The sequence below is a fragment of the Alosa pseudoharengus genome, unplaced genomic scaffold (assembly GCF_046254945.1).
Source record: "Alosa pseudoharengus isolate Yale_2024_CS ecotype anadromous, Long Island Sound unplaced genomic scaffold, YU_APseudo_1.1 YU_APseudo_1.1_scf_23, whole genome shotgun sequence".
NCBI classification, from domain to species: Eukaryota; Metazoa; Chordata; class Actinopteri; order Clupeiformes; family Clupeidae; genus Alosa; species Alosa pseudoharengus.
In genome coordinates, this window is record NW_027468685.1 from 6,898,939 (window position 1) to 6,912,728 (window position 13,790).

The following is a 13,790-nucleotide window of genomic DNA, read 5'->3' on the forward strand; positions in this document are numbered from 1 at the left end:
TGAAGCGCGCGCACACACACACACACACACACACACACACACACACACACACACACACACACAGTTTCTTTCTCTATCTGTCTCTCACTCGCACACGCAGACACGCACACAAAGACCATTTCAATCATTGCTTTTGTCCTAAAAGTTCTAACCTCGTGTGTGTGTGTGTGTGTGTGTGTGTGTGTGTGTGTCTCTAACAGGGACTCCTACTGGCCAAACGGGATCCTGGCAGAGACTCCACCCCGCAGAGACAAAAGCATCCGCATGAGGACCAGAGTGGCGGCCAAAACCAGCCTGCTGGGAATCATGCCAGGTGACTGAACTCACACACACACACACGAACACACACGCACACATTTGGATTGGATTTGGATTCATAGAAGTCCTGTAATCTGTCTGTCACTCATACACAAATGTACACGCTGTCTGTCTCCCACACACGTACACTCAGACAAACATTTCAAATATTGTCTCTGTCTGACTCACTCACCTAGACACACACACACACACACACACACACACACACACACACACAATGCAGACTCCACAAATCTCCTGACAGCTGGCTTCTCTGTTAGCCTCTGTCCTTTCATTTCCTCTGGGATGCTCCCTGCGCTGCTCTTAACCTGACGTGACAGCTCATTTCTCTTGAGACTATTTTATCTGTGCTCACAACTTGCCTAATGCCTGCATTCTTTTATGTGTGTGTGTGAGTGTGAGTGTGAGTGTCATATTGGAAAAGCACTCCTGCAACGATAACAGAATACATAACTAGATGATTAATTGAAAGATTTAAGAAGATGGTTGGAGTAAGTGCTCTTCAGAATAATAATAATGAGCTGAATGATTAAGCTATGGGCATGTCGTTAGATAGTGACTGACAAGACTGAATGGATCTTAATTTATCTGGATTATTAAATTAATTGACAAATTAATCATCATCTCACCACCAGTTTTGCTGATCGGAGTCTGCTGGGTCCTCACCCTTTGTAATATAAACAGAGGAAAACCACCATTGATACCCCCACAAAACCCTTCACTTTCATACACTTTACAGTCTCCCCGTTATTTTTACCTCTGTCAAGTTTTTCTCTTTATTTGTTTGTCTGTGTGTACGATTGCTAAACATTCACCATCTTGATAGAAAGGTGTATGTGGGCCAAGGATGAACCAATGCGACTCTGACTTATGGGGTGGCTCGCCAGAATTTAAAGGTTGTATCAGCGATTTCGGGCCCAAAAAAGGCCCAAACATAAATGATCACATTCATCTAATCTTTCCTAACGATCCGCTAGCTGCCTGCCCCATAAGCAGGCCGTCAAAAAAACGCATCTCTGTAGGCAGCCTAGGCTCCGAGATCTGTACACAAAAACAATTGCTACCAACAAGGGTTGGCAACCCACTCAAAAACAAAATAAAGTGTTTCAACCAATAACCAACGAGATGCGTGTTTAGGAGAGTTTTAATTGCACGGGAAGGAGGGGGAAGGACTAGCAAGCTAGCTCTCTGTTTTGTTTGAACATCAACAGAAGTGACGTATCCCCGATATCGCTGATACAACCTTTAAGTTCACTTTTGTTAAATTTGCAGTCAACGATCATACGCAATTTTCAAGCCCATAACATTTTCTGTCACGTTCAGCAATCATCTCCTCATAACTCACTAGCTGGCCATCTGTCAGTACACTGTAAAATATGTATTTTAAAATATAATGTACGTTGGTTTGGTAAAAAAAACATCTGCTAATAAATTTAAACATAAACATAAACAAATGTGTGTACCGTCACACCGGTGTAACTGGAATGTTGGAAAATTAACGTTCTAAAGAATATCTGGGTTCATTGAATTCAACATTTTTAGAACCTCGAATTGTTGCAGAACGGAATCTTATGTTAAGTGTTCAAAAACCTACACCTTTTAAGGGTTAATGCTGCAAGATGCAACGTGTAGCTTTTAGTGTCAGTTCGCCCTCACTGAGTGTTTTTGTAGTTTCATTGGAGACCTCTCCAACAAGCACTGTGTTTCCTGCTGTGGATGTGTGCACGCTGTTCACTGCTCACCTCTCCCTCTCTCTGTCCCTGTGCACAGACGAGCTGAAGCACATCATCGGGGCGGAGACCACGCGTAAAGGCATCCTGCGCGTCTTCGACATGTTCCAGCACCAGCAGATGAACCGGCGTCTGGTCTACGTGCTGCTGGAGGGCTTCCTGGAGACCATGTTCCCGCAGTGCAAGTTCCCCGAGCTCTTCGTCCAGCTGCACTCGCGATCACCGCGCACGCGCCGCTACTCGCAGAGACTCAAGGCCTCCTCGCTCAAGAGGTGACAGGCTGGCCCGGAAACCGAGAGCCCTGCCGCGGAATGCGGGGATGCCTGGTCCGCCGCCGCTGCCGCCGCCACTGCTACACGTTCCTGTCCCGGCGTTGTGATGTGTACGACGGCGCCACCACCACCGACGCCAACGCCAACACTGACACCGCCGCGACCCGCCACCCCCCCCAACCGAGCAACACTTCTGCCACCGATCACACCACCTAACCTGTCCTGCTCGCACTCCCACCCACCATCATCATCATCACCGCCACCACCGCCGCCACAATGACCACTAGGGTTGGGAGGCCAATGAGGGCTGTGGGAGGTGGATTTATGTCCAGAGCGGAGTGTTTGGACTGTATCGGGCGGTCTGGCAGAGGGTCAAGAGGGAAATGAGCGTGGTTGTGTTTCTGTGTGTTTCTGTGTGCGTGCGTGTTGTGGGGGATGGGATGGGGGGGGGTGGGTCAACGTGCAGTGGCTCGAGGACTGCAGATGATTATGGGACGTCCCTTGTGTCACTTGCAGCTGCCTCCTGGCTGGACACGTCCTGTCTTCACGTCCTCTGATCTCCCCCCCCCCCCCCCCCCCCCTTTCCCTCCTGAAGTGTTTTTGTGGAGCGCTGTACCCACACGGATGGTATAGCATTAGGACCCCCCCACCCCCCCACCCCTCCACACCTGTCTTCGTTGTGATGCATCTATTCATATGAGACACTTTCAGAAAAACAAGTTCACAACTCTACATCTCTACCACTAAGATGCTCGGCTATAGCAGACAGCATCCTGTGTTTGTAATGTTTTCTGTGTTCTGCGTTTCTTTTTTGTTTGTTTTTTGTTTTCTGTCGTCGTCGTTGTTGTTGTTTTTGACTACAACAAAAATGGCTGCAGTTTGGGAGGCACAGATCCCAGACAAAATATAATTGTGTTGTTTTGTTTGGTTTTTTTAATTATAAATCACTATGGTGAGTCGCCCATAGTGCCGCTGCCACCGGAGAGTAGTACACACATACTGTTCCATTTTTAATGTATGAAGTCTGAAGAAGAGCTCGAATCAGAGGAGAGGGCTAACTGTTAGTTCTCATTAATTTGCCACTCCTCTTAAGCTTACCCAAGGCTTGCATTAGGATTTTAACGGTTGGCAGAGTTTTTAAATGCACCATAATTCACCTTTTACCATATATATGAACTATACATGCGTATGAATATGTGTTTATTAACCAAATATAGTTGTGGCACCGATGCAAAATGGCTTCTGACAACAGATGCAGCACTTGCAGTTTTTTTTCCTCTTCTGTCCGTCTGGGTGGAGAGGAGAGTGGAAGAGGGAAGCTTAGCCTACAGGGCAGTTTCTGCTCAATGTGTGATAGGCAGTGACCATGACAAAATACAAAACTCTATCTTTGTGCGTGTGCGTTTGTCATTGGGAGAGAGAATTTAAGAGAGCGCAACTGTTTCTCTTATCGTTCCTCCAACAGATGTCAGTATGTCCTTCAAAAAGTTCTTTGAAAAAGCAAACACATCATGAAACACATCATGAAAAGTGTGCGTGTGCGTGTGCGTGTGCGTGTGTCTGTCCACCAGTGAGAAAACGGTATGCGTGTCCAGGTTGTGATTGCATATGCTTGTGTTCTTGAATTCTAAGAGAAAAAAAAAAACAACTAAAAGCATATTTGGAGATATGCTGCAAAAGAATGTACCTATCTTTGGTGAAGCCGTGTCCGCGTGCGTAAGTTTTATAAACTCGGTCGGATGGAGTCCCATCAGGACACTCTGGGATCATTGTATTCACGTGTGTTTTTTTTGTCGTGTTCCTTTTATTTTTTTGAAATCCGTGTGTAGCACTAAAACACAGGCCTACTAGGTGTCAGAAAATTGTGCCAGTTTGAACTAGAGAATCAGCCTTAACTCCTAAGACCAAGAGATGTGGACACTAGCAGTAGCTTCCCCCCACTGCAAAACATGCACAGAGAGATGTTGGAGACAACAAAAATAGCCCAATCTAATTGTACTTTCTTTCAGAGAATATCATTAATTTTTTGTGCAATATTTGTTTTCTTTAATGCATGTGTATTTGAATAACTGTATATGAAAAAAAATCATGTTTTTAGAAATTAAAGAAAATTTGAGAGAATTAAAAAAAAAACGAATAATCCCAACAACTCACATTCCATTGTTGTAAAATACTGAGTTTGTTTTAAAGACTTGTTTTATAAGTCTGTTTTTGTTTTGAATTTTCTTTTCTGTTTTGTCATCACTCCTGGTTAATATCATGTACAATTTTTGCTCACATGGCTGTTGTGACCACCCTCTCCCTGGAAACATAGAAAGAGCACACTGTATGAAATGACTTGTATGAAAATGTATGAGACACATATGAACAAAAAATGTTACTTACATGACTGAGTGTGTGAGTGGTTGCACATCACATTTCCAGTCTTTGCATCAGAGTCTACAGATGAGAGTAAAGAGAGGCACCTTTGGCTGAGAGCCTGAGCTTACCAGGAGCAGCCACAGGGGGGTGATGATGATGTTGTCTGTGCCCCTTGTATATTGGTCTATGGGAAACCCACCCTGGGCATTCAAATTATGCCACATGGGTTATGACTGTGCTATTATATATTCCTCCTGAAGGCACAACACTTACACTGTTGGACAGATGAGATGAGATGTCTCTTGTAGCCTGATGTCATGGGATTACATTTTATTTTATTTTATTATTTTTGGTTGTTGGTGGTGGTAGCTGTTCTTGTTTCCTATTTGTTGGAATTTTATACCTGGATCTGATTATTGGACACACAAAAACAAAAACAAGAATAACAACAACAACAAAAATATAAATCTCTCGCCAGTGCAAATGTCACGGCAGGGCTTTCTGTTCCAATTTATCAGAAGCTGGGCAAACATCCTGCCATCTTGTATGACCAATGAAATACAAACACTTACTGAAGAAGAATTACCACAAAACCTCAGTCACCTTGCATAGTTTTGCCTTCCTGTTTATCTTGTTCCTTTCTCAGAACGCTGTGATATTGCCCAGCTCTGGGTAGCTATCGTTTGCTGTGATTGGCCCTCCTGTGGTGGCTTCTTGTCTGAAGGGCCAATGAGTGGCCAGCACTGACCCACTACAGTCTGCTGTGATTTGGTTCTATTCTGACCCAAACCCATATTCCCCTGTCTGTCAAAGCCAAGTCTGGCTGTCTGTTTTCACCACCACTCTCACTGGAGCTTCCTCATCTTTGTCCGTATTTGACCTCTAAGTTTGTGCAAATGCTTCCCCCCAAACAAATGCAGGATTGCTTGTCTTTTCATTTTGTTTGTTTATTTCTTTTTCCAAATCCCCATACATATGAATCTATGATACTGAAATGTGCATATCGGTGTACAGTATTTGTCAACAGTGTGCCTAAATGTACTGTCAATTATATTTTCTTATTTTTCTTTAAGAAAATGAAAAAAAAATCAATCCGAATGTCATGGTTGTTTTTAATAGACTGAAAAGAGTACTCTAAGAGGACAACAACGTTTAGAGTGTTTGCATCATGCTTCTGAAATATTCCTTTTGAGCAGCTCAACTCAGTATAACACTAATAAAACTTTAACTCTGACTAACGGATTGCATCTTTAAATGTTCTTTTAAAATTCCTCCTCCTGTCTTCACTCAGTATGGGCCTTCTGTACACCGGCCCCAGGCATCCACTTTGGGTCACCATATGGTACACATTTGGGCTAGTTGTGTGTGTGTGTGTGTGTGTGGACATGCACAATATTGTGCCGGAACACCCTCTTTGTGTGTGTGTGTGTGTGGACATGCACAATATTGTGCCAGAACACCCTCTTTGTGTGTGTGTGTGTGTGGACATGCACAATATTGTGCCGGAACACCCTCTTTGTGTGTGTGTGTGTGTGTACAACAATCTGGCCTTCATTACTGGTGGATCAGTAGTGAAACGGCTGTAATAGCCTGTGTAGGATGGTGTGGGTCATGCTCCCTGCTCTGTGTTTCTCACACCTCCTAACCCCGTTAGAGGAGGGATCGCAGTGCCTGCCGCACTCACAGGCATTCCAGATGGTGTTACTGGAAGATTAGCATGGCTTAAGGGTTCAGATCTGGAAGAATTGCCTTCTCTTTGCAAATAACACCACTCATGTCCAGCCAGATTTAGAGCTGAGCTTTTGTATCACACACACACACCATGCCATTTCTCTTGGCCCCAGGAAACAGGAGTGTGACTTCCTGTTTATGCAGAAACTCAAGACTGCAGTTTAAATGGTGTGAAGGGCATTGCTGGCATTCCCTCTCTCCCTGAACTTTCACTCATGCTCTCTCAATCTCACTCTCGTTATAGAGTTACGTATTGCTGAATTCATCACCTCTGACTGAAAACGTAGACCTATGTTAACTTTATTACCGATAACTTCAGCATGGTAATGGATGTTTATTACACTCAATCCCTGACCTAGGTCTTTCAGAAAAGTGCAAATTCCTAGCCTGGCGGGGCCATCCTCTAAGACCTTAAAACGTGTAATGTGTGCTGCTGTCTGCAAGGCCACCATAAGGTGGCGCCAATCTTCAGCGAAACAAATGAGAGGAGCTATTAGCTTTTATGTCGCATGGAAACTCAGGTAAACATATAACTTTACCGGAACGTGTGGAGTTCATGCTGTCGAGATATGTTATAAAAATTGTCATCCGTCAGTCACACGACGAGATGTAAAGGTCAGAGTCCTTCAGTAACAGATCCCAGCTATTTTTACTTGACCCTTGCGGCAGCCAGTAATGTCAATCACCTGAAGTCCAAGAAGTGGCTGCAAAACCACTTGCGTTTGCAGGAGGGCGTTTGTTTATAGTTATTAATCGAACTGATATGTGTGTGTGTACAAGTAGACACATGTCTTACAGATACTTTCTTCTACAAGTAAGAACGAAAAAGAACTCATTTTCGGATTTAATATTGTATAGGCTTTTCGTGCAGAGAAGTTATGCTGCGTACAAATCCTTCGTTTGTGCGGTAAACTGTTGCTTACATTCATCAGCAGTGGTTATCTCCTCATGAATTTCCATTTCTTGGTCTATGGTCTTGGTCTAGCAAGACAAACCAGAATTGTTTTTACTGTGGTTCGAAACCTCAGCAGCCAATCGCTGTTCTTGTAACTTCTGCGTGACGGTGGCGGTAATGTGGAGTTGGTGCCTCCTGTGTTTGTCTATTTCAGGAAGGAAAGAGGAAACCCTAGCTGAAAGCAAATTGAAATAATACCGAAAATTAACCCACGGATGTCCGGGGTACCCACACGCTTTCTTGGAGAGCAGATCAGTTAAAGTCTGCATGAAAGTCAACGACGCACAGGAAACATGGTGGTTCTCAAAATCCGGGACCAGGTATGTCGCCAGCTATTCTGGCTAGCTAACGTTATGGGTCTTGTTAGCTTTGTATGTGTTAGCGAGGTTACCATGAGCTAGCTGACATTAACGCATAGGCATTAAACGTTACCTAGTTTGTTAGCAAGGTAACATTACCACCGATAACGTTAAGTTACCACGATTAAGCATATTTAGTCACTAATATTAGCTCCGTGGGTGCAATGTCAGTTTGGCTCGTCATTTGCAAGCAACAGCTAGCTACAACTTGTCCAATACTTTCACACATTTGGACATTATCATTAAGCTAAGCTAACTGGCTAGCTACGATCAATGTTGAAAAGTGATTATGGTTGAGGGAATATCAATGGCTACCCCTTAGCTGTATGGTTGTTAGTTGACCTGTTTAATTAGTAGAGGTAGATAATCGACAATGAACTTTACTGGCTAACTATCCATTTTCTTCTACGAAAAATAAAAACGCGGTGAAGTAACTACTGAGTCGGCAGTGCACCCTTGAATGATAGCTAACGTTACGTACTGGCTATGAATCGAGCTAGCTGAAATTACTAGAACAATCCCACTTTCTGGTAGGCTTTCTAGATCTAGCTAAAATTGTTAAATGTTGTTTAGCTAGCTGTCTGGGTAACGAGATGTGTTGCTAAAGCTACCCGATAGCTAACTGTGAGTTAGATGGTGTCAGTGTCTTGAGGAAGAGTTCAACTTTGCCACGCATCTTGTGCTCCACTGTAAATAATGAATTCACAGACTACAACTGAGTTAACTGCAGAACAAATGTTTCTGTTGAAGGAAGAGGCAGATTGCTAAAGTTAATCTCTGTCGAGCTAGTTATCCACACGGGGGGCTAACGTTAAACAGTTCAGCTAAGTTGGCTATCCTAAGGTTGATCGGATGTGTTTAGATGGGTCATATTCCGAAAATAATGTTAAATATGCTGATGGTACACCGTAATCACAAAGACAAAAACATGTGTCTTGTTAGCCTTGTAATATTTAGTGTCGAGTGCTGTTCATGTCCACTTGTAGCTATGTGAGGTATGTAATAGGGATGCTAAAACCTCTAGTCTAGAAAGACCGCGTTGCACCTTTAGGAGGTTATGAAACTGTTGTGGATGTGGTGATATGATTGATGGGAAGAGAGAGGTTATCATGTTTAAGAACTTCCTTTTCATCCTCTCCCCAACATGCTAAAGTTACTCACACCGGGAGGATGTTGGCACTGCAACACAGATGATGCCAACCACGCATGTGAATTACCAGTCTGACATATCATATTGCAGGGTGTACTGCAACGCCACCAAATAAACTTATGCGTCGTAGCATATTTTGAAGTTTTCCATTGTGCGTGTGGTTGTGTAAAGATTGATAAAGAGCTCATGTGCTTGCTTAGCCATTGCTTTAAGCTACTGAGTACCACATCTGACCCCAACTCTCTCGGCTTATGCTGGTCAAAGGTCTCTCCTTCGCGTTTATGAATCATCTGTCCGGTCATTCTTTTCTCAGAACATTTTGTAGCGTTGGGTTTTCCTGTCCAAGAGACGGTATAAACAGCAAGTTTGTATCCATTCACGAATGTTTTCTAACTAACTGGACATAGTATGCCTTATAATCCTTGCCTGGGGACGCTACTATCAGTCTGCGAGTTAATGCCTTTCCTGAGTTAGTCTGTGTATATTTGTTTGCCCTCACTGTATCGTCTTAGCAAGAAAAGCAGGAATAAGCTAGTTGTGGTACTGTGCTTTGGTGTCACCATGTGCTGTGCTTTTTCGGGAGTTGAATGCCACATGTATGCTGGGAATGACAGCTTTCCACACCAGTACAAGGGTCTTCAGTCATCGATGCAATGATGTTTCTTGTCACACAGTTCTGTGGGACCATATCAAGCTGTGTGCACATGTCCATACACACACACACACACACACACACACACACACACTTACTTGTATAACTACATACCTACATACACACTTGCATAACTTACAGTAAAATGAACGCTTGCTGTTGAGTTAACCACAGGAAGAGCCGTTCCGATTACGCTGTCTCACCCATTGTTCGCATGCCGATTGAAAAGTGGACAATGAGAGCGGTGACCAAAAATAGCCCTCTGGTGTCACTGCCGGCAGGGTTGCGGGGGTCTCGTAGCAAGAATACAAATGGCATTTATCTGCACAGTAATGGCAGCTGCGCTTAGGCCAGAGCCCTGTGTCCGAGCTGATGCACTTTGGGTTTGGGGGATGGGGGGGTGGGGGGTGGATGTGTTCCATCCTGTAATGGCAGGTTGCTATTTCTATGTGAAGAAGAGGTGTCATCATCAAGCAGTTCTGTCACCCCTGAGGACTGAGAAGTTGTCAGATAATGTCGATGGGCTTCAACTCAACACTCCTGACCTCTCTGTGTGTGTGTGTGTGTGTGCCTGTGTGTGCGCCTGTGTGCGTGCCTGTGTGTGTGTGCCAGTGTGTGTGTGTTTGCTTCGTGTGTGTGCCTGTGTGTGTGTGTGTGCCTGTGTGTGTGAGTGCGTGTCCTTGTGCTAGACTACAAAGCTCATTGAAAGTGTGGACTGAATTACCATTCCAGCTGTATTGCCTGAAAGTTGCCTTGCATCGCATGTCTGAAAAGTGTGACAGCACAGAGGAGAGCGGGGCTCCCACTAAGACCCTGTCTGTGGCAGATTTCCAGTGCATTGCCTTGGGGACTGTAGTCAGCACTTTGTAGCGCCGCCTGCCTGGCTTTTCACCCACTTTTAACCCTGTCCTTGGCAGAGCGGTGTTGTGAATAGCATGCCAACCATGCCACCTGTAAATGACATGACGATGATGTCATACAACTGAGACGGTTCCAGTTTGTCACCTGCTGTTGTGGTTGGGAGAAAGTGAACTGCAGCAGTCTCTGATTTGTGTGCCGGATTGTTTAGAAACTGATGAACGTAATATGTGTTTCCTCTGTATTAATGTGTTTTGCATAACAGTTGGAAATGTTGAACTGTTTGACCTGTCGATGTTTTAACATATTCAGGCCCATTGCTTGAATTATGTATGGATAGATTCCTCTGTGTGTAGTTGCTTAGTTGTTTGTTTATTTTAGGGTCAACTCTTGCTTGTGTATTGCAGTGGTCACAGCAGGTGATGCATCCTCTGTCATTGCTGGCTAAATCGGTCATGCATTCATCCACGGTGCTCGTAAGACAGTGAAAGCATTCACTAATGGGCTTTAAGGCCTCCATTGATTGCCATTGATGCTGGGAGTGCTATTCTGTGACTTGGCTTATGGCAGTATACAGTAGAGGCAGACGCGTCTGGTTTGACCTTTGCCCTGTTGTCTTCACCGTCGCCTTGCCTGCCGCCTCATGCCAGTAATAACATAATTGAGCTTTGTCCTGTTTCTTCAACTTGCATGCTCCCTGATCTGTTTAAGTAGATGGACACATGTGCTCACAATGAACACTAACCCTAGGCAACCGGATCTGCACATAACACTTCCGTTTGTCTGTTTCTCTCTCTCTCTCACACACACACACACACACACACACACACACAAACTAGATATAGGATAGCCGCACACACCCCACTCAGACACACACTCAAATCTACACGTATTCCCTCCTGGCTCAGCTGTCGTGTGCTTTGCTGTTGCGTACACGAGAGGGCATCTGATCTTAATGCTTCATGATCCGGATGGTCAGACTGGGGAGATCAGGTGTGCGTCCGATCCGTGTGTGTGTGTGTTTGTGTTGGCACTAGGGGGCACACGAAGGCCTGCTTTTTCGAGGCAGCCGTAGTGTTCGTTGCCAGTGCTGCGCTCTGTGGCCTGTTGCCATGACACTGAGCTTCTGCCAGACACGATACCGCCATGGCGACTGTCCACCGCTCGTTTTAAACATCAGACCATGACGGCAGCATTTTGCAACAGATCACCATCCAAAATCAGTTCATCTCAACCGTTCAGTAATAAGATTATAGCACGCCACTTGTTAAATATAATGAACACACACACTCATACTCATGCATGCACGCACACACACACACACACACACACACACACACACACACGTGTTACCTGCTGTTCAAGCTGCAGAATGTTTATGCATGAGAGACAGGGCGAATGGAAATGAGAGAGCCTGGTCTTGTGTTGGGCCAGCGGATTATATTTCAGCCCTCCGCACTGCTTTCTGGGCCACTTGTTAATTGTTATGCCTCTCCGGCCGCCACTTGATCAGAGAGTGTTTTCAACACGTCCTTTTGTGCTGAGGAACCCTCCTGTCTGATCACACAGAGTGCAAACGCATGCAAATGACTCATCTGGTAAAAAAAAAAGAGGAAGAAAGAGCGATCCCTCTCCTTTTCTGTTCTTTTCTTGTCTTGTCTTGTCTCAATTCTTCTTCCTCATCCTCTCTTTGATACTGAAGAGAATTGGAGCACGTTGGCGCTGTTGCAAACGACTCAGGGTCAGTCACAGCACTCTATCAAATATCGAACCGCCTGCTTTCCTTACGTCTCCCTTGTTGTGGTCTAGTGCTGTATGGCATAAAACATTGCTGTTTGAGTTATGGAGGAAGGAGCTAGCGGCCTAGCACCAGAGAGCCGGTTTTTTTTTTTTTTTTTTTTGCTTGGGCGGCAGGTTGTGCTGATTGTCTTAAGAGGTGCTCTCTGATCGAATTTGCCAGTGCAACGAAATAGCTCGGGGGTTATTTTTAAGCCTCTGGCTCCAGCCATTATGTAAGCCAAAAAGCTGCCACTCTTCTTTGAGTTATTTTTCTTTAGAAACATGGGAGGCTGTTCTGAGAAGGGACTGAATGAGGAAGCAGGAAGCCTACCTGTTGACAAGCTGTTTACAAGGTGTTGAGAAGGGTTTTGAAATACTCCTGCAGAATGGGTATTAAGCCCTAACGTGGAGCAGACTATTATTAGACTATTGATTCAGATCCATAGCAGTAGTAACAGTCTTATCACCGATAGTCATTTGTTTGTTGTTAAATTAAAATAAATATCACAACCAGCATCTAAACAAGCCCAAATGTTCAGTGTGAAAAGTGCCTCTCAACGGAAACGTCTCTCTATGTTGGTCGGCTTGCAGCTGAGTAGAAGGCCGTCAGTAGAGGAGGGCCCATGTGACTGACATGACAGGCGCCACTTCTACCTCCTTCAAGACCTGTCACCAAGGGTTACCTGAAGCAGCAGAGCGTGACGTCAGCGGTATGCCAGCCCTTTTCCAGGCGAAAGCCCCCCCCCCACCCGTCAAGATCCAGTCCTGCCACAGCGCAGGAAATGAGGTCTGGCGTGTTGCACTTCACCGGCAGTGGTGAGCAGGAGGCAGGAAGTGAGTCGGCACACTCAGAACAGGGCCAAGGGGTTTTCCTCACAATAGGTCCAAGCATTCTAACGCATGCCCTCCAATGCCTTCCAATGCATTCTAACGCATGCCTTCCAATGCCCTCCAATGCATAGTAACGCATGCATTCCAATGCCCTTTAATGCCTTCTAACGCATGCCTTCCAATGCCCTTCAATGCCTTCCAATGCATTCTAACGCATGCCTTCCAATGCCCTCCAATGCATTCTAACGCATGCCTTCCAATGCCCTTCAATGCCTTCCAATGCATTCTAACGCATGACTTCCAATGCCCTCCAATGAATTTAGGCATGGCTGCCATGGATGTGACATTACAGATCAAAATTACATAAGCCTAACAGCTGTTTTGAGTTAAGGTTATGTTTATTATTAAGCTTATTGAATAGCTTCCTGATCGAGAAGACAAACCATTTTGTGGAATGATGCATCATCATATGAAATTTGCAACGATGTGACTCAATAATCTCTAGTAGCCTATGTGACATCACGCTCTGTCTGCCACTCGTTGTCTGTAGCTGATATAACATAAGCCTAAAGCTTTGATGTAAGGCTATATATTTAGCCTATTGAATAATTTAATGATATAGAAGACCAACCATTTTGTAGAAAGATACATCATATGAGATTTGCAACGATGTGTCTTTGGCAGCATAAGTGACATGTCGCTCTGTAACATGCCACTCGTTGTCTAGCTGTGCGGCATTCTGAAACATCCTTAAATTCGGGACCATTCGCCTATCGCTCGTTTCAGTTTGGGAC

General features: G+C 44.7%; 2 protein-coding genes across 4 annotated transcripts in view; both read left to right on the forward strand.

Annotated features, from left to right (window-relative positions):
- Positions 1-5,919, forward strand: part of snx13 (sorting nexin 13) — a 42,126-nt gene extending 36,207 nt beyond the window's left edge. For all 3 annotated transcript variants that reach the window (XM_076301172.1, XM_076301173.1, XM_076301174.1), the window contains exons 25-26: positions 201-313; positions 2,089-5,919. In XM_076301172.1, coding sequence (XP_076157287.1) covers positions 201-313; positions 2,089-2,324 — 349 coding nt within the window. In that variant the 3' untranslated portion in view covers positions 2,325-5,919. The remainder of the gene's footprint in view (positions 1-200; positions 314-2,088) is intronic.
- Positions 5,920-7,351: 1,432 nt separating this feature from the next.
- The window catches only part of ankrd28a (ankyrin repeat domain 28a), a 47,731-nt gene continuing 41,292 nt past the window's right edge, over positions 7,352-13,790 (forward strand). The window contains exon 1 of the mRNA XM_076301178.1: positions 7,352-7,687. Coding sequence (XP_076157293.1) covers positions 7,661-7,687 — 27 coding nt within the window. The 5' untranslated portion in view covers positions 7,352-7,660. The remainder of the gene's footprint in view (positions 7,688-13,790) is intronic.